The 18,006-nt window shown below is 55.4% G+C and overlaps 1 protein-coding gene across 12 annotated transcripts; it reads right to left on the bottom strand.

Moving 5' to 3' along the window:
• Positions 1 to 4,365: 4,365 nt before the first annotated feature.
• LRFN1 (leucine rich repeat and fibronectin type III domain containing 1) lies at positions 4,366 to 17,219 on the bottom strand. Of its 12 annotated transcripts, XM_037133133.2 has the most exons (7): positions 17,135 to 17,218; positions 14,612 to 14,644; positions 14,034 to 14,094; positions 12,933 to 13,708; positions 12,396 to 12,450; positions 10,345 to 11,784; positions 4,366 to 6,268 (listed from the first exon to the last, which is right to left on the bottom strand). In XM_037133133.2, the coding sequence occupies exons 6-7, from the start codon at positions 11,745 to 11,747 to the stop codon at positions 5,374 to 5,376; spliced, it is 2,298 nt and encodes a 765-aa protein (XP_036989028.2). In that variant the 5' UTR covers positions 11,748 to 11,784; positions 12,396 to 12,450; positions 12,933 to 13,708; positions 14,034 to 14,094; positions 14,612 to 14,644; positions 17,135 to 17,218; the 3' UTR covers positions 4,366 to 5,373. The 12 variants fall into 12 exon arrangements, with proteins under 12 accessions (XP_036989028.2, XP_036989012.2, XP_036989056.2 ...); XM_037133117.2 differs by having other exon boundaries at positions 12,933 to 14,094; XM_037133161.2 differs by having other exon boundaries at positions 10,345 to 11,566; positions 12,933 to 14,094.
• Between the last annotated feature and the right edge of the window lie 787 nt (positions 17,220 to 18,006).

Here is an 18,006-nt window from a genome sequence, read left to right as displayed (position 1 = left end):
CCAGCCATCTCCACTGTGCTGTGATCAAGTTCCTGACCCACAGAATCTGGGAGCACAGGAAAGTAGTTTTCGTTTTATGCTACTAAGTTTGGATTTTTATGAGGCAATAGATAATTGCTAAACTGTGACAGCCACCAGCCCATCATAATCCCTCATGAGGTGTGTCACAAGAAATTTATTATCAAGAGTAACCCACTGAGGTTTCTGAATGGTTGAACGTTACAAGGGCTTCAGAATCATTCCCATAATTCTATGACTGTCACTCCTTTGCATTCTCATGTTTTCTCAATTAGGGAATAAAGGCTGGAGTACAGCCATACACTGGAAATGACATACAATCCCACAGCCACCCCCACTGCAGTATATGGATTGTAGGTGTCAGAACCCCAGTTTGGTTGTGAGCAGCTAGGTGCCCAGCCCAGGGCATGGAATTTTCCACCTAACTTGATACCTATGTCCCCAAACTGTCTTGCAGTTTGGAGTGGTTTTAGGATTAAGCAGCTTCAAAACTGAGTTAATGTACGTAAAGAATAAAACAATTTTTGAAACAGGTTAAGCCTCATATATGTGTTTATTGCTGTTACTCTTACTATTTTAGACTTTATTTCTTCCTAGACACAAAGGAAACTTCCATTTTTCCCTTCCTTCCTGCTTAGTTCTTTGGTATGAGGATGTGAAGCCTGGGGCTGTGGTGGCCATTTTGTGACCATGAGACAACAGGCCTACCATCTGACTCCATCCTCCTCACGAAGGTAAAACTGAAGGGTAGAAAATGGGTCCTTGGTGACGTCAATAAGCCATTACACCAAACCTCCAAACGCTTTAATTCCAGAATTCTTATTAAATAAGATAACCAAATGTTTTCTGTCGTGTTAATTGGGTTTTTTGTTCACAGACAAGTGAATCCTCACAAATAGGTCTTTGCATGCCCAGCACCAAATCCAGAAAAAGTAGTCAGTTAATAAATGACAAAAATTTTTTTTGATCTACCCTGTCTGGTGGGCTCAGTGGATTCAGTGCTGACCTGTGAACCAAAGGGTCGCAGGTTTGATTCCCAGTCAAGGGCGCATACCTGAGTTGCTCACCAAGTCCCTGGGGTGGGGGGGGGTACACAGGAGAAAGGATCACACATTGATGTTTCTTTGCCTCTCTTTCTCCCTCCCTTCCCCTTTCTCTAAAAATAAATGAATAAATAAATAAAAACATTCACAAAAATTTTTTACTCATATGACATGTCTGACTTTGGGCCAATGACCCCCTTCGATATGAGTGCCGCAATGGAAATGACATTGCAAATCTTTACATGGAGAAGCAAAGGTCTAGCAAAGAAATTCTGAGCTGTATATATTTTGGGTTTTCCTGCTCCGCCTCCGTTTCTTCTGCTAAAGCCCCTCTCCCGATCCTTCATTTGGTTGGACAGAGACTCAGGCTTGCTCAGTCAGAGCAGTCCATGGAAGATCACAGTGGCAAGCCTTCCCAGCTCCTCCCTCGTGACCTGGCAGGAGCTGTTTTCCCTGCTTGGAACATGCCCTGCCACTCTCCACCTCCGCCACGTCTTTACCTGGCTCCTTTCCACTCATCCCCTAAGTCTCAGCTGATATCACCTCCTCTTCCAAACACCCTTCTGAGTGGTCCACTGGGATTTCTATGACTTTTACAAGCCCAACAACTTTCCCATTTGACTTTGCTGGAGAGTTTTGGGATCAACCAAATTGAAATTGCCAATAATTTGCCATTTCTGACCTACACAACTGGCAATTTCATATAGTTCACCAATTTTTATTTTAGCCACCCTCCTTCCCCAGACCCCCAACCCAGACACCTGAATACTGAGGGCTCAACCAACCCCTACCTGGCCAATCAAAGCATTCCATTCCCTTGGATGCTGCAACCAGTGCAAGGGTGGCTGGCCTGTGACACTGATTGGGCCAATCCAAGCCCTTCCCTGGGATTTTTTTTTTTTTTTAGACGGGAGTTTTGCCACTTTCTCACTGGGCTATGGTGCTGGAAGGATTGGGTCTGTGCCTGCAAATAAATGTCCATTTTCCCAGCACATGCAGTTGGACAGATAACATGCGCCGAGATGGTGAAATGAGTAGGAGAGTGCCTTGGTGGGGTTGAGTCTGAGGTCCAGTCTCTAAGGCCAAGTGCCTTGGAGTTTTACCCTAAATCGTCACCTTTCTACATACATGAGCCAACAAACGCCTGCTTTTTATGCCTCTTCTGTTAAGCTATGTTCTGTCACTTGCTACAAAAAGGCTCTGACTAACACATGTCCCTGAACCTGCAGGTGGGGTCGGGCAGTTCCTCTGAGCTCCCACAGTCTCCTTTTCTTCCCCCATCACAGCCAATTTGTCATCTGTCTGTCCAGGAGGTCTGGGACTGGGTCCCCAAAGGGCTAAACCAGGGACCGCGTGGGCCCCAAATATGTCCATGGATGGGAGTCATGTTCTGGGATGGCAGTTCCTGACTTTGTTGTGAAGGCAGGCGCAGCCCACTCCAAAGCTGGGGTTTCCACCAAATCAGACCATATGTGCTCATGGCTGACAACCCCTCATTGTCTTCCCATAACTCTCAGAAAAGAATCTTCACTCTTCTTTTCTTTTCTTTCTCTTTCTCCCTGCGGTGTCCACTTCTCCCTAAAATCTCGACTCTTCATCACAGTCCACGAGGTTCTGCACAATCTGCTGCCCGCTCGCCTCTCCCACCTGCTCTCCCCCCACCACCCCCTACTCCAGTCCAGACTCACCGCCTCCGACACACCAAGCACAGTCCCGTCTCACAGCCTTCGCACATGCTATTTCCATCGCCAGGGATGCCGCTCCCTGGCTCTCCCCACAGTGGATTTCTTCAGCTCCAACATCACCTGTTTTCACCCACCCCCACTAATCTACAGCAGGCCTCTCAGTCGTTCTGTCCCATCAACCTGATTTCACTCCTCCATTCATTTCATGGCGCTGATTTACCACCAGACACTCACGACATACTTACTGCTTGTTTCCTGTCTTCCCTCAAGAGGCAGGGGTTGCCTGTTCTGTCTATTTTGTCCAGTGCTGTATCCCCTGTGCAGGACTAGGTACACAGTACGTGCTCAATAAAGCTTTATCAGGTGACTCAGAGACAACCTAGTCAGACGATCAGGTGTGCAGAATTTGGAGGCAGTAAACTTTCTGGTCACGGCTCCGCCCTCCACTGGCTGTATGATCGTGGGCATGTTCCCTAACCTCTGGACTGTTTCCTCACCTGGAGAAGGTGGGTGCACACACTACGTCTCAGCTGCAGAGTACAAAGGCGATCATGCTCACTATCTGAGTGGCTTCATTTCGTGAGCGTTATGTGCCCAGTGCTGGGTGGCACGCTGTCTTTCCACCCATCAGGGAGGGTCTGTGAGCTCAGCGCCTGGCGTGTGGGAAGCCCTCAGGGCCCAGGAGTCCTGATGACTGAGGTAGATAAGTGTGGCTGGGTCACTGGGTGAGGGAGCCTCCTGGCCTGTGATTCTCTGGCGCCTCTGTCCTTGCTGCCTCCCACCCCGTTTGCCCAGATCATTCCCCTCCCTCCTGCTCTGTTTCTATTTCTGTCTTTCTCTCCTCCTCCCCAGGCCTCAGGGGGCCTCAGGCTGGCATGAAGCCTCTTCCTTCTACTCCAGGATCAGGAAGTTTTCACTGCAGGGCCCCCCAACCAGAGTTCAGGAGCCCCTCAATCAATTTTCCTTCTCCAGCCACTACCTTACCTGAAACTCCCCTCCCCACACCATCCTCTGTGCCCCCAGCAAATCCCTCCCCCACGTATGATCCCTCCTATTCCAGACAGAACAACCAATGAGCCTGCCCCTCATCCCCTCCCTCCCCAGGCTGGCTCTGGACACTTGAGCTCAGCCTGAGGTCTTCCTCAGGGGCCCTTCCCCAGCCCCACAAGCAACATAGTGTGGTGGTAAGGAACAGGCAGACACTGAGACCAAACTGCCAGCTCCACACTTTCTTGGGGATCTTCAGGCAAGTGACTTCAGTCACTTCTCCCTGGTTCAGATTTCTGTCTGTAAAATGGAACCAGAGATATCCACCTTGGACAGTTGCCCAACCCCAGAGAGATGAGCTGGGCTTAGCACAGAGCCGGAGTGCGGAATGAGCATTCACTAACTGCTCAGCAGTGGCATTCTGTGGTTAAGAGGACAGACTCAGAAGTCAGGCTGCCTGCCTTTTCAAACCCAGTTTTGCCACCTTCGGGTTCTGTGACCTTGGGCATGCTACTTAACGCTTCTGGGTGTCAATTTTCTCATCTGTGAAGTGGGATGACTGTAAATGTTCTAGGGTTGTTGTGAAATTAAATGATTTAAGTTTTTGTCACATAGTAAGCACTCACTAAATGTTAACTATTATCATTTTATTATTTCCCACCTCTAGGTCTCTCAGAGGATAGGAAATTGTCTCCAAGTCTCCCTGGTCCCAGTTAGCCATCCTTCCTTCAGTCTCAGTCGTTCTGGTATAATCCAGGTCATACACACACCCCACGGCCCCCCAGACACAAGGACACACACAGACATCAGCAGAGCGGCCTCGGACACAGAAAAAAGTTTAATTCTGCTGCGGCGGAAGGTCCTGGCTCCGGTATGGAGGAGGACTTTGTTTTGGACTTTGTTCATGTGGGGATTTATTTGGGGGAGGAGAAAGGAATGGGGAGAGTCTGGTCCATCCAGTGGGACCTGCCCGGGAGAATGTGTAGTGGGGTTAGGTAATCGGGAGAGACCTGGAGACAGGACAAAATATGAGAGGGCATAAGGAGAAGAGATGATGGAGCAGAGAAAAGAGAGACAAATAGGAAGGAACAGAGAAGACAGAGGGCGGAACAGTGACAAACGGGGAACAGAGAAAAGGGGACCCCAAGCCAGACCCGACAGAACCAGGGAGGTGAACGGGGTGGAGGTGGGGGCTTTGGAGGCCGCCGCGGGACAGAATAGGATCTAGTCCAGCCAGATACAAGAAATGGGCCCCTCGCCCCCGCCCCGGGTCCCGGGCGGGGGGAGAGGGCTCGTGTCTCAGTGCTGCAGTGTTGGTGGGACCCTGCCCCTCCCCGCGCTTCGCTGTGTAAGGCACCGGCTCCAGCGAGGTCCGCGAGTGCGCGGGGGAAGGGCAGGAGTGGGCAAAGAGTCTTTGGGGGAGGAGACCCTGGTGGCCCGCCCCCTAACTGCCCAGGACCAGGGGGCGTGGCCTCGAGCCTCAGACCGAGGCAGCAGCGCCCCCTCCGGGGAGGAGAAGGGCCTGCCTCCCATCCAGTCAGAGGTCTTGACGCTGTGCTTTCTCCCCAAGTCCTGCCCCTGCGTCCAGACAGCTGGGCGTTTGTCCACCGCGCCCAGGCGTCCCGGCGCCCGCCCGCCGCTCACACGGTACTCTCCAGCATCCACTCCGTGCTGGTAAAGGCCAGGCGTGCCCTGGCGACACCCAGCCCCAGGTCTCCGTCCTCCCCGGCCGCGCCCCCTCCAGCCACGTCCAGGTGCGGTGTGGACCGGTGGCGCTTTGTCCGCCGGGCGCGGCGCGGGTAACTGTGGCTCTGGAACAGCGCCCCATAGTCTCCGTCGAACGAATAGCGCTGCTGAGGCCTGGGCCGGGCCGGGGCTCCCCCAGGAACCAGAGCTAGAGTGGGAGGCGCCGAAGCTGGCGGCCCAAGGGCCCCAGAACGGCTCCTCCGAGGACCCACTGCGGCCCGAGACTCCTCCCCGGAGATTTCCTCCGAAGGCAGCAGACACAGCGAGGTGGCGGAGCCGCCCAGGGAGCGTCCAAGGGCCGCCTCCGGCTCTGCGGAGGTCATCTCGATCATCGTCGTGGCCTTCGCTTCGGCCGCAGCCGGCGTAGCCACCTCCCGCAGCGCCTCGTAGCGGTCTTGCGACGGCGGGGGCAGGGCCTGCGGCACACCTGCCCCGTTGGTCTGTGAGCACACGTGGCTGACCCGCGGGGGCGACCTGAGGCCCTTGACGCGGCGGCCGTCTCCATCGCCATAGACCTTGTAGCGGATCATGAGCAGAACGATGAAAACGAGGACTGAGGCGACGATGACGCCCCCGATGGCAATGATCATGGTGCCACCCAAGAAGTGGGCCCTTAGTGGGCGGCAGGGCGCCGGATCCCCAGCCGTGGTAAACTGCACACAGCCCACCACTCGCGTGGCTGGCAGCGCCGTGGCCCCGTCGTCATAGACTGCCAGCACACACAGGTCGTAGGCTCGGCCCGCTGCCAGGTCATTCACCAGGAAGGTCTGGCTGGTGGAGGGGATCATCCTGCGGGAAGTGGAGGGATCAGTGAGGGGTTAGCTCCACAATGAACGAAGCCATTTCACCTGCATGCTCCACCTGTGGTGACCCGTGGACGCCACACCACGTGTCCCTACCTGTTTCACATTCTCTACTGGGACAACAGCAGCCATTCAAGCAAGAAATTTCCAACCTCTTAGGATCGTTGCTACAGGCCACACCTTTCAGGTGTGTGTCCTCCCGTCAGACCACTCCCCCCTCCACACCTGCTGTCTTATCTCCCTCCATAGGACAATATGTCATTCACATTCCCTCATCTACATATCCTGGGCCCAGCAGGAGAGGAGTGCTACAGCTTTTATGTCTTACCCTCAAGGGACATGATCCTTTTGCAGTGTCTCACCATATTAAGGACAACAACTACCATCCAAGCTCTCTTATCTATACATTTCCACCCTTTAAGAGGCCCTGTTACTATAGGCCACTCCCACGACCAGCATGGCTCTAGTGGGGCAACAGATGCTTTCCTAGTTCCTTTTCTTTTTTTTTTAAATTTGTATGTATTGGTTTGAGAGAGAGAGAGAGAAAGAAAACCAATTTTGGTTGTTCCACTTATTTATGCATCCTTTGGTTGATTCTTGTATGAGCCCTGACTGGGGATCAAACCTGCAAACCTGGCTTGTCTGGATGGTACTCCAACTGAGCTACCCAGCCAGGGCCTCTAGTTCCTCTTTTCTACAAATTCCTGCCCTTTCAGAGAAACCATGGTCCAGGCCGCTCCCTTTATCTGCATGTCCCACCTTTGGTAAACACATCTCCTCGCGGCATCTGTCTTCTCAGATGGTTCCCAAGCCCCTCAACTACGTGTTCCTGTACCACATTCGCAGTGGCACACTGGGCGTGGTTCCCCCGCTGGGCCTCTCTGCATGTCCTCAGACTGTGTGTGCATCCCACCCTGTGCTGACACAAGTCACCAGATCACACCCCCAGGTAGGTCTCATCTATAACTGGGTCAAATGTAGCCAAGCAAGCATACCCTTTTGTTGCTCTGGGCCCCTGCCCTCAAATTAGGAGCAATGCAAAGAAATGGTTAAGCTGACAAGTCTGGGAGCCAGACTGCCTGGGTTTGAGTCTCTCCTCAGCCCCTTGCTAGCTGTGACTTTAGACAAGTCTCTTAAACGCTCTGTGCTTCACTGCCCCCAAATGGGATAGTAAGAATTAGCACATCACAGAGATGATGTGATGTATGAATGAGTTAACGTACCCAAAGCCTGGCACTTTATAATTTCATCATGATTAGTGTGCCTCCCACCCTGTGTTGGCCAGTAACCTTTGCTGTGGCTCACACTCTATGGCCAGTTGCACCCCTCCCTGTCTATAAGACCGGTCCCACCAGGCCTTACCCCTTCGGGTACAACCTTCCACTCTGTTGGCCATGCCCAGCCTTGGCTAACCCGGGACTGCCACACCCACACGGAGCTGCACCCCCAGCACTCGACCTCACAAGCTCTCCTCTCCTCCAAAGGCCTTGGTGGGGCACCAGAGGCAAGGCCCACCTCTTCATCTGCATGGGACCGTGATGCAGGAGCTCTGCCTCCTCTGAGAGGCCGTACCCCCATCTCCATCGGCCTCTTGCCTCTCAAAAGTTTGACCTTCCCTCCAGGCCACCTTGTGGTCCTGAAACCCACTTCAGCTGTCCCACCTCCTGGAGGTTCCCCACCACCAAGAGCCACCCTCCAAGCGAAAGACTTCAAGTGAGGGTCTTACCCCCTCAAAAAGGCCCATCCACTTCTCCAGCTCTCCCTTTGCCTTCCATTTAACAGACCAGCCCCCCCCCCCCGCCAGCCCTTCCCTCCCAACCTTGGTCCCTAGCCTATGTCTTCCTTTTCCTTCCATTTCCCCTCCCAGAGAGACTTGGATTCCTCTTGTTCCTTTCCCTAAAAAAACAGTTGCTAGGGGCTCCCCCCTTTTCAAGGACAGAGGCTGGCTCCTTAAGAAAGCTTAAGCCCATGTGTCTCTGATTGGCTGCAAGACCCAAGCAAGCAGCAGAGCAGGCTTCTGATTGGATGTCACCTCCGCCCATGGCAGCAGTGAGGAAATTAACCCCTGTAGCACCATAGCACAGGCATCTGCAATGGGAGACAGAGGACTGGAACTGTGGCCCTCAGGGGAAGGGAAGAGTCCCCAGGTCTGTGGGCCTGGCTAGGAACAGAGGGCCATCAACATCTGAAAATATGCAGGGTCTGGGGGCCTGCAAACCTCCCTGCAGCCCACCATGTAGTGGCCATAGGTGCAAGAGAAAAAGAAAGAAACAGAGAGGCAGAGAGTCACAAACCAAGAGTTATTTACAGAAATGTGTTAACCGTCTCCACTAATCCCTGCTTGGCAAATGGCAGGTGCTCAATAAATGTGTGTTCACGTTAAAAGGGCAGGGTTAGGAGTTAGAAGGGTCAGAGCTGGAATCCCGGCTGTGCCAACTTTCTGCGTAACCTTGGGCAAGGGACTTCCCCCACTGTGCTTCAGTGTCCCCATCCATGAAATGGGACCATCGTCACTGCACAGCAGAGCTGAAGAGATCAAATGAGCTGGCATCCTGGGTGATGCCTTACCAAGGTTTTTGTTTTGTTCATTTGTTTGCCCTAATGTTTGTAAAACTGGGCCAGTGTCTGATCTATCTCGGTGGCCCCAGGTCCAGTATGGAATCTGGCACTCACTAGACATGTGTTCGGTGTCTAGTAACCAGATTCTAAAAGGGAAGAAAATGAGGGTGACAGAGACAAGAAAAAAGAGAGGCATTTCCTCATTCAGCCAACAATGGGAAAGCGCCTACTGTGTATCAGGGCCGTGGCCGAGAAAACCCCGGGAAAGGTGAAGATGGAGGCCAAGAGGCAGGCTTTTTGGTGCAGGTCCAAGCACCCCCAAGAGCCAGGGCATTCCCAAGGGAAGTCAAATACAGGATTAAGCATTCAGCAGGTGTTCTGCTGTGTGCGTGAGGGAGACAGCTAGGGAAAAGGAGAGCCATTCTCGAAGCCAAGAACCACTTATCAAATGCCCACTGTGTCCCAGGCCCATGGCTGTGAGACATACTTAAAAAGCTACCCAGCCCTGGCTGGTGTAGCTCAGTGGATTGAGCACGGGCCTGTGAACCAGACAATCGCGGTTCGATTCCCAGTCAGGGCACATGCCGGGGTTGCAGGCCGGTTCCCTGCAGGCCAGTTCCCAGCAGGGGAAGCACAAAGGCAACCATACATTGATGTTTCTCTCCCTCTCTCCTTCCCTTCCCCTCTAAAGATAAATAAATAAATAAATAAATAAATAAAATCTTAAAAAGCTATCCAGACGAGAGCCACTGCAAGGCCAAAGCAATAAGTCAGCGTGTGCTGGCTGCCTCCTTCCTCTGGGCCGTGAGCTTCCTGAGGGCAGGGACCGGACTTTCAGTCTCCCTGTGCCCCAAGCACCCCGCTCAGGGCCCAGCACAGAGCAGGGGCTCAGGGACTAACGAGGGCAGGAGGGAGAGAGGGGACAGACAGAGACAGATGTGAAAGTACAAGAACAAGAGAGATGATGGGACAAAGTAACTTTTTAAGTCTGTCCACACCACACAAGTCTGTCCGCACCCGGACAATGGCTTCTAACCCAAGGGACAGTGAAAATAACATATTTATATACTTTGGTTTTCTGTTGTATAATGTACTCAATGTGCTAATACAGTAGCACTGGCATATAATTTATGAATATAAATGTAACTGTTAAACACTGGGGTGTGTGTATTTCATGCTCCAAAATGTTTAACTGGCAAGGTCCACAATCAAACACCCTTGGTGAGCAAGGATGTGGCCCATGAGTCCGAAGGGCATAGGGATGGTGCCGGGCATGTTCCCTGTTCAACCCCAGTGCCCAGTCTGGCTCATGTGGGTGCCTAACAAAGATTTGCAACACGCATGAAAAGCAGAAAGAGGCAGTGAGACAGGAATAGAGAGAGGGAGACAGGGTAACTCTCCATGGCCACCTATAACTACGGCTGAATGAGAAGGCTGAGGAAGTGGCCAGAAGGGAGGGAGGGTCCTCGGGAAAGGACGCGGCCCTGGGACTGCAACACCTACCTGTAGACGAGGGAGTCGTCCACCGAGCTGTTATACTGGACTTGGTACATGCGGATGCCCGGCACCGGTCTCTGCGCTGGCCAGCGGATGAGCACGGAGTTGGACGTGAGCTCCGCTGCCACCAGCCGGCGCTCAGCAGCCGATTCGTTGGCACCAGGTCGGCCGGGCGTAGCAATGTCAGAGGAGCCGGGCTCGGTGAGAGGTGGCGGGGCAGCCGGCGGGGGCGCCATCAGAGGCAGAGGCACCACGCACACCTCCACGGGCGCCGTGGCTTCCCCAGCGGCATTGGAGGCAATGCAAGTGAAGGTGCCGCTGTCCCGCAAGGTGGTGATGGTTACATCCAACGTCCCATCCCCTCGGACCCGGGTCCGGCTGGAGTTCCCCAGCAACCGCCCGTCAGGTGCCACCCAGTGCACCACCGGCTCTGGGTCACCCACGGCTCGGCACCGCAGGCTGACCGCCTGGCCCTCCACCACCAGAGCCCGGCCCCCCGCCTGCCGCGTGATCAGCGGGGGTTCGCACAGGAACTCCTCTTCGGGGATGGACCAGAAGTAGCGGTCAGTGAGGTGCTCAGGGGTGGCACACGTCTCCAGGTCGTCCTCTCTGGTCAGCCGCCGGAGCCAGAGCAGCTCGCAGTTGCAATGCAGGGGGTTGCCACCGAAACTGACCGTGAGTGGCGTGGGCGGCTTGGGCCCGGGGCCTTGGGACCTCAGGAAGAGCCCATCGGGGGGCAGTTTATGGAGGCGGTTGGAGGTCATGTCCAGGCGAACCAGTTTGTGAAGCTGAACAAAGGTACCTTCCGCGATGTGGTCGATGAGATTGTGGTCCAGAGTGAGGGTGTTGAGGTTCACCATCTGGCCTACGGCCTCCCAGGGCAGGGCCTCGAGGTTGTTGTAGGACAAATCCAGGTCCTCCACGGTGGACAAGAAGGCGTCGAAGGCCTCCGACTCCACCCGGCGGATCTGGTTGTTGCCAAGGATCAGGTGGCGGAGGTTGCCCAAGCCGCGGAGCTGGTCACCGCGTACCTCGGCCAGTCGGTTACTGTCCAGGTGCAGGGCCCGGAGAGCACGGAGGTCAGCAAAGGCCCCGGCTGCCACCTGGCCGATGGTGTTACGGGAGAGGGTGAGGTGCACCAGGCTGGTCATGTTGGCGAAGTCCCGGCGGCGGACCGCTGCGATGAAGTTGTCGGTGAGCCGCAGCTCCACCACTCGCCGGTCGATGGCTGGCGGCACAAAGAGCAAGCCGGTCTTGGCGCAGAGCATGGTCAGCGTGGGCGCCACGTTCTGGCAGATGCAGCGGCCAGGGCAGGGCTGGCCGCGAGACGCCCCCACCCAGAGTAGCAGCAGAAAGGACAGGGCAGCAGGTGGTGGCGAGAGCAGCGCTGAGAAGGGGCCTGGAGCCATGGTGCAGTGGGAAGGCGGGAGGAGCAGACGGTGCGGCCTGAAGGAGAGGGGAACGGGTGACCCGGGCCTCCAGCTTGCTTGCCAGGCCGCCCACCCTGGGAGGTTCTGCTGGGAGTCTGACCCGGGCCCCTCCTTCCTGACAACCGGGGGCTAGAGGGCAGTGGCAGGCAGCACTGACCATTGGCAGGGTGGGGGTGGGGGGGCACGCACTTGTTCACAGAGAACCGCATTTTAATGCTGCTTGGTGGGTTACCGCTGCCCCACCCCTGAGGGTCCTGTCCCCACCTCTGCCCCTCCTCTGGGGCAGGGATGCCGGCCTCTTTCCCATCAGCCTCAGGGTTGCCTTCAAAGGGCTGAACGTAATTTCAACTCCTTAACAGTTAAGGAGTACTTACATTTATTTACACAGTCCTAAAATTATTTCGGCCCCTTGAAGGCAACCTCGAGGCTGACGTGGCCCCTGGTGAACATGAGTTGGACACCCCTGCCCTAGGGGCTCCGAGACCTCTCATAATCCCCGGCCGGAGGTGGGACTTGCAGCCCCGCCAGGGCCTTCTGGGACTCACTAAACATTTTGGAAAATCACTGCTAACTAGGATTTCAAAGCCGTATGTATCCCTGGATTCACATTCCAGCTCTGACACTTACTAGCTGTGTGACCTCGGGCGAGTGTCTGAATCTCTCTGAATCTCGGTTTCTTCATCTACAAAACAGAGATAAAAAAACAAGCCTTACCTTTGTGAGGGTTAAATGAATTAACACCCATGGTGTACTACTGAGGAACGGTGCCTAGCACAAAAAAATGCGTTCGATACGTTAGTAATTATTATTACGATCATCAAGCACCCATGACATGCCAGGCATAGAAGTATGTGCTGTCATTAAAAGCAAGGGCTTTGAAATTAGACGGACTCAGGCTCAAGGCCTGCTTCTCCCACTTGCTAGCTCTGTGACCCCAAACCAATGACTTCCCCTCGTTAGGTCATACTTTCCTGTTTTGTAAAATGGGATAATTGTACCATCTTCACTGGGATGTTGCAAGAGTTCAGTGAACTCATTTATGGGGACTCCTAAGCGCGGGGCCTGGCACCCAGTAAGTATTCGACAAGTGTTAAGGATGACACCCCTATCAGAGGCAAAGGGTGTCTGGAGGTGGGAGAGACTCAGAAAACCACATCGGTCTACCTGCTCAGTCTCTGGAAGTCGTCCTCGGAGCCTGGTTCCATCCAGAGTTCTCTGGGCTCCCAAGCAGCGGGCAGACTTCTGGGCTCACATCGGTGGGCACACGCAAGGTCCCATACATGCTCACACACGCACACTCACACACTAATGCTATGCCTCTGCTCCAGGCAAAACCTTCCAGCAGGGATTCCCCCGTGGCGGCTGCAGCCCACGACATGTCAGCTCCCGTCACAACACGGGATGGGTGGGGGGTGAAGAGGAAAGGATAGGAGGGGGCCGTCCCTGAAACTGTTTTCACCCCACCCTGCACCTTGGTCTCTGCTGGCCCGCCTCCCAGGAACCTGTAGTTCAGGGCTGTGACCTGATGTGGCCCTGATCCTTCAGCCTGTGGAGGGGAGGGACCAAGAGGGTCAGGGAGAGAGGTGAAGAGACAGCGAGAGACAAAAGTGAGGGAGAGATGGACTGGCAGAAACAGAGGCAGACTGAGAGAGAGGAAAAAGGAGAAAGGATCTGAAAGAAAGGTGAAGAGACAGAGAGCAAGAGACAGAAAAAATGAGTGGAGGAGACAGAAAACGGAGACGGAGACATAAAGATGAAGAGTGGACGAGAGAGTCAGGAAGAGGGGGAAAGCGCCTTACAGAGACAGACAGAGACTGAAGGAGACCGCGACCGGGCTGGAGAGAAAAGAGGCAGGATCAGGGAGCCCCACCATCTCTGAGGCCTCCGCTGCTCTGTCTTGCACTTCCTCTGGGACACTGCATTGGACCGAAAACCCTGGCCTGGAAGGAGGAACTCCTGAGTTCCAAGGCCCTGCACTACACCTACCTGGCTGGGGGGTATCTAGGGCTCAGAACCCCGATCTATGGTACAGAAGTCCACAGCTCTGCCCCCTACAGCTGTGGGAGGACTCCAGTTGAAGGAACAGTACTAGCTATAAAAGTGCTAACGTGTATTGGGAGGCAGTGCAGCACTGCAGGATAGAGCCTGGACCCGACTGCCCAGGTTCACACCCCAGTTCCCTGCTGCATGACTCTCGTGAAGTGACTGCCCTTCCCTGTGCCTCTGTGTGTTCCTCTGTAACATGAGGACAAAAAGAGCACCTACCTCATCCGGTGGTTGTAAGGGTTAAATGAGATAATGCAGTGTAACGTGATCAGAACAGCTCCTGACAGAGTGAACAGTACGTGTGTCAGCTGCTATTATTATTAGTAGTAGTAGTAGTAACTTTTTCCCTCTTGCTCTCTCTCAGCCACCAGCAGACTAGACTACCAGGAGACCGTCCCATGTACACGCACATACACACACAAAATGCCACACTCATGCCGTTCTCCAAATGCACGGGTCATTTCATGTCACGAAGCTCTCTTGCACCCTTTACTGATATTGTGAGGAAACCCCTCTCTCCTGACCACCTTAACCCTCCTAAGGGGGGGTGCCTCCAGGCCTGAGACCCCTCCCCCGGCCACCTGCCATCCATGCCCTGGATCTATCTACCGTGAGGCCTTACCCAAACATGATGATCCTGACCTTGTCACCACTCCACCCCCAGCCCTGGGTGCACCTGGCCCCTCGAGACACTGCCATACCCTGCACTTACGAGGCAGGGCTCCAGGCCTCCAGCGGGCTCACAACAAAACCAACCACTTTGCATCTCTCTCCCCAGCCTGAGGCACCCCACTCACCTCTCTTCAGGGAGTCAGGGCCTGGGCCAGTACCTGCAAAGGAACAAAACGACCCCGTTAACATCCTTCTGGTCTCTCTCTGGAGACCTGCCTTGGAGACCATCTCCGCCAAGGAAGTCCCTGGTGTGATCACACTCTCGCCACTCCTGCTTCTGGCTCTGTGTGTACTCTCAGGTGGACTCAGAAAGTCATCTCTGGAAACCCAGGAGTCTTGACCTCAGGATTGTTCACTCTCCAAAATCCAGGAGTCCAGGATTTAGCTCTTTGTCCTCTGGGGTTTCAAAAGGCCAGTGACACCAGCACCCTCCTCCCTCAAGGCCCCAGAGTCTGAGACCCCACCCTTCTTGAATCCTTCAGACTCAGGAGCCCAAGCCTCGGTCCTGTCCATTCTCAAGACCCAAGAATTGGGCCCCACTCTTCTCCTTCAGATCTGGGATTCAGGGTTACCGGCCTCCTCCTTCCAGAGTTCATATCCCAGTCCCCCAACTTCCGTGACGTAAGTGGTACTGGGGAAGGTTCAGAGGCTGCCATGCTCACCATTGCATCGCTGTCACACCAGTACACGTGGATGTGCCAAAACTCACAGGGGCCCTCAACCCAAGTCTCTACATCTGGATTCCATGGACACATCAGTGTGATCTCTGTGCCCCCCCCCCCCGCACTCCACTGGCTCTTGGCCTGGGATGTGGCACATCTGTGTGCATGGACCCCTGGCTGGACCTCAGCATATCACAGTTCATGCCACAGGGACCCCAACTCACTGGGCCCAGAAATAAGGCCAGCCTTGGGCCAGGGACACAGGCAAGTGTGTGCATACAATCTTGCACATATATATGTTTGAATGTACATTACCCTACTCCTGAGACACCAACGCATAAATGCAGTCACAACATAGACAGACACATACCCTTAAGGCTGACACACCTGCATACAACCACACGTGTACAACATTGACTTCTTGCACATTCACACACAAAGATGCACACAAACAAAAAACTCATGTACCTGTCCTTGCAGACAACCAGCTATATGCACCTACAACAGGTATCTCTTGCATACTCACCAACACACAGGGGCACACACATATAACAGATATTCACTTGCACAATCAAAGATACACAGGTACATGCTCTTAAGTGCCCAAACACACTCACACAACTTCACACATACCCATGATGCACAGTCACAAAGCTGATATAATCCTACACCAATAAGTGCAAAATGCACACACTAGCCGCTGCACACCTCACACACATACACAGAACCACAAGCACAAAAAGATTCACCTTTGCAGAGAAACTCCGAGATGTTAACTCATAACAGACACATGCTCACACAACAGCCCTGTACGGGATTTACACACTTACAAATGCACACAAAATACTGAACCGCACTGACATGTCAACAGATTCACACTCACACACATACATGGGACACATCTCTCCCAGCCCTAAGGCACCCTTGCCCCACCTACTTCGGAGGCCAAAAAAATCCTAACATCCTTCATTCCTACCATACCCACCCTCACCACCAGAGCACTAGATAGGGCCAGGGGTCAGAGTTCAGCAAGTCGGGCCTCCGAGGGTGGAGGAAGCTGAGTCCTAGAGCACCAGTCCAAGGCAGTCCTCTCACCGGCGGCCCAAAGTTCCCCCAGCCTGGCCATCTGGATGCAGGCAACTCTGGCCCTATCTGCGGAGATCTGGCCGATGTGGGGATTGGGGTGGGGTGGGTGGGGAAGGGCCGGGTCTGCGTGCCTCCCCTCAGGCCCATCTGTCCATCCCTCAGCCTCTCATCCCTCCATCTGTCCACCTACCAACCGCCCATCCCCCCCACCCAGCCACCGGGAAGGGGAAGACATGGCCGTCTCCCCCAAGGACCGCTGAGAACCACCCCCCCACGCCCAGTTGACAGGGACCCAGGGAGCGGCAAACTCCCTTCCCCCAAACCCACACAGAGGCCTGGACCTACAAGGCTCTGAGTCCCAGCCCCCCACCCCCCGGCCCGGAACCTTACGTGGATGCACAGACACACACCCTCGGAGACATACAACCCGCAGACACACACGCAAAAATGAACACCCGAGCGGGCACACCCGGCTACACAGACCCTCAGATGGACATTCATCCAACCTGGACACAAACACCAAACACAGCTAGTGGAGCGCACACACTGGATGGGGGTGAGGGGACCCACACCTGGGCACACAACCCACGCACACACACCTGCACACAGTCCCTCCGATGGGCACGCACCAGCCCCCCAGAACACAGCCGGAGGGGCAGCCACTCGGGGGCACACACACGCGCGGCCGGTCCCAGCACCTCGGCTCGACAGCCAGCACACACCCGGATGGCCACACAAGCAGCGCCGCACACGCCGGCGCCGGGCACACACAGGGCCGCGCGAGCGCACGCCCGGCCGCCGCAGCGCCGCGGACACACACTCACAGGCTCGCGCGCTCACACCCGCGTTCACACCGGCGCCCCCTCCCGCCGCCTCCCGGGCCGCTGCGGCCGTGCTCACCCAGCCCGCGGGGGCCCCGGGCCGGGCCCCGCCGCCGCCACCTCGCTCCGCGCCATGGTGGGGGGAGGGCCGGGGGAGGGGGCGCGGTGCCGCGGGGCCGCCTCCCTCCGGAGCGGCCGCGGAGCTCCGCCCTTCGCGCCGCCCGCCGCCCGAGCCCCGCCGCCACCAACGCCGCAAGGGGGGAGGGGGCTCCGACAGGGCCCGGGGCCTCCGCAGACCCCTCTCCACTGCGGAGCCGCCGGCCCGCCCCCGACCTCTCCCCAGCCCCACCCCCAGCCCCGCCGGCTTCCCGAGAGACCCCCAGACCACGCCCCGATTGGCTGGGCACCCCGGACCTCCCAACGGAGACCTGGGATCATGTCCCAATACCCAGGGGACCTCAGACCATGCCTTCCTCACCTCCTTTAAGGATCCAGAACATGTTCTACAGGCACTCCAGGACCACAAACCGTGTCCCACTCTCCTTGGTGACCTCAGACTCTGCCCCACACCCCCTCAAGGACCCCAGACCGTATATCCCAGCATCCAAGGGGATTCAACCACCCCCTTCAGGGACACTAAATCATACCCCGACATTCAGGTGGACCGCCCAGACCACACCCATCCCCCAGGGACCCCAGACCATATGTGAAAACCCAGATCGTGCCTCACTCCCTTTGGGGATCCAGCCCGTGTCCCATAGCCGCCCAGGGCCACAAACCATATCCTGCTCCTTGGGGACCCCTAGCCATGCCCGTCTCCCTCCCAGACCTCAAACTATTCCCTGACTCCCACGAGGGATTCCAGACTATGTCCAAGTTCTAGGGGCCCCAAATACGTCTCTTGTCCCCATAGGAAACCCTAAATTCCCCTCCGGATCCCCATGAGACCCA

This window comes from Artibeus jamaicensis, unplaced genomic scaffold (assembly GCF_021234435.1).
Source record: "Artibeus jamaicensis isolate MK-2021 breed Jamaican fruit bat unplaced genomic scaffold, CSHL_Jam_final contig_47, whole genome shotgun sequence".
NCBI lineage: Eukaryota > Metazoa > Chordata > Mammalia > Chiroptera > Phyllostomidae > Artibeus > Artibeus jamaicensis.
The sequence above is the reverse complement of the archived record's forward strand: the minus strand, read 5'-3'. Positions and strand labels throughout refer to the sequence as shown.

Coding starts and splice junctions, on each gene's coding strand:
- LRFN1 (XM_037133117.2), bottom strand. CDS start 11,747: ATGGCTCCAGGCCCCTTCTCAGCGCTGCTCTCGCCACCACCTGCTGCC. Junction 6,269..10,344: donor GACGACTCCCTCGTCTACAG/GTAGGTGTTGCA, acceptor CACTTCCCGCAG/GATGATCCCCTCCACCAGCC.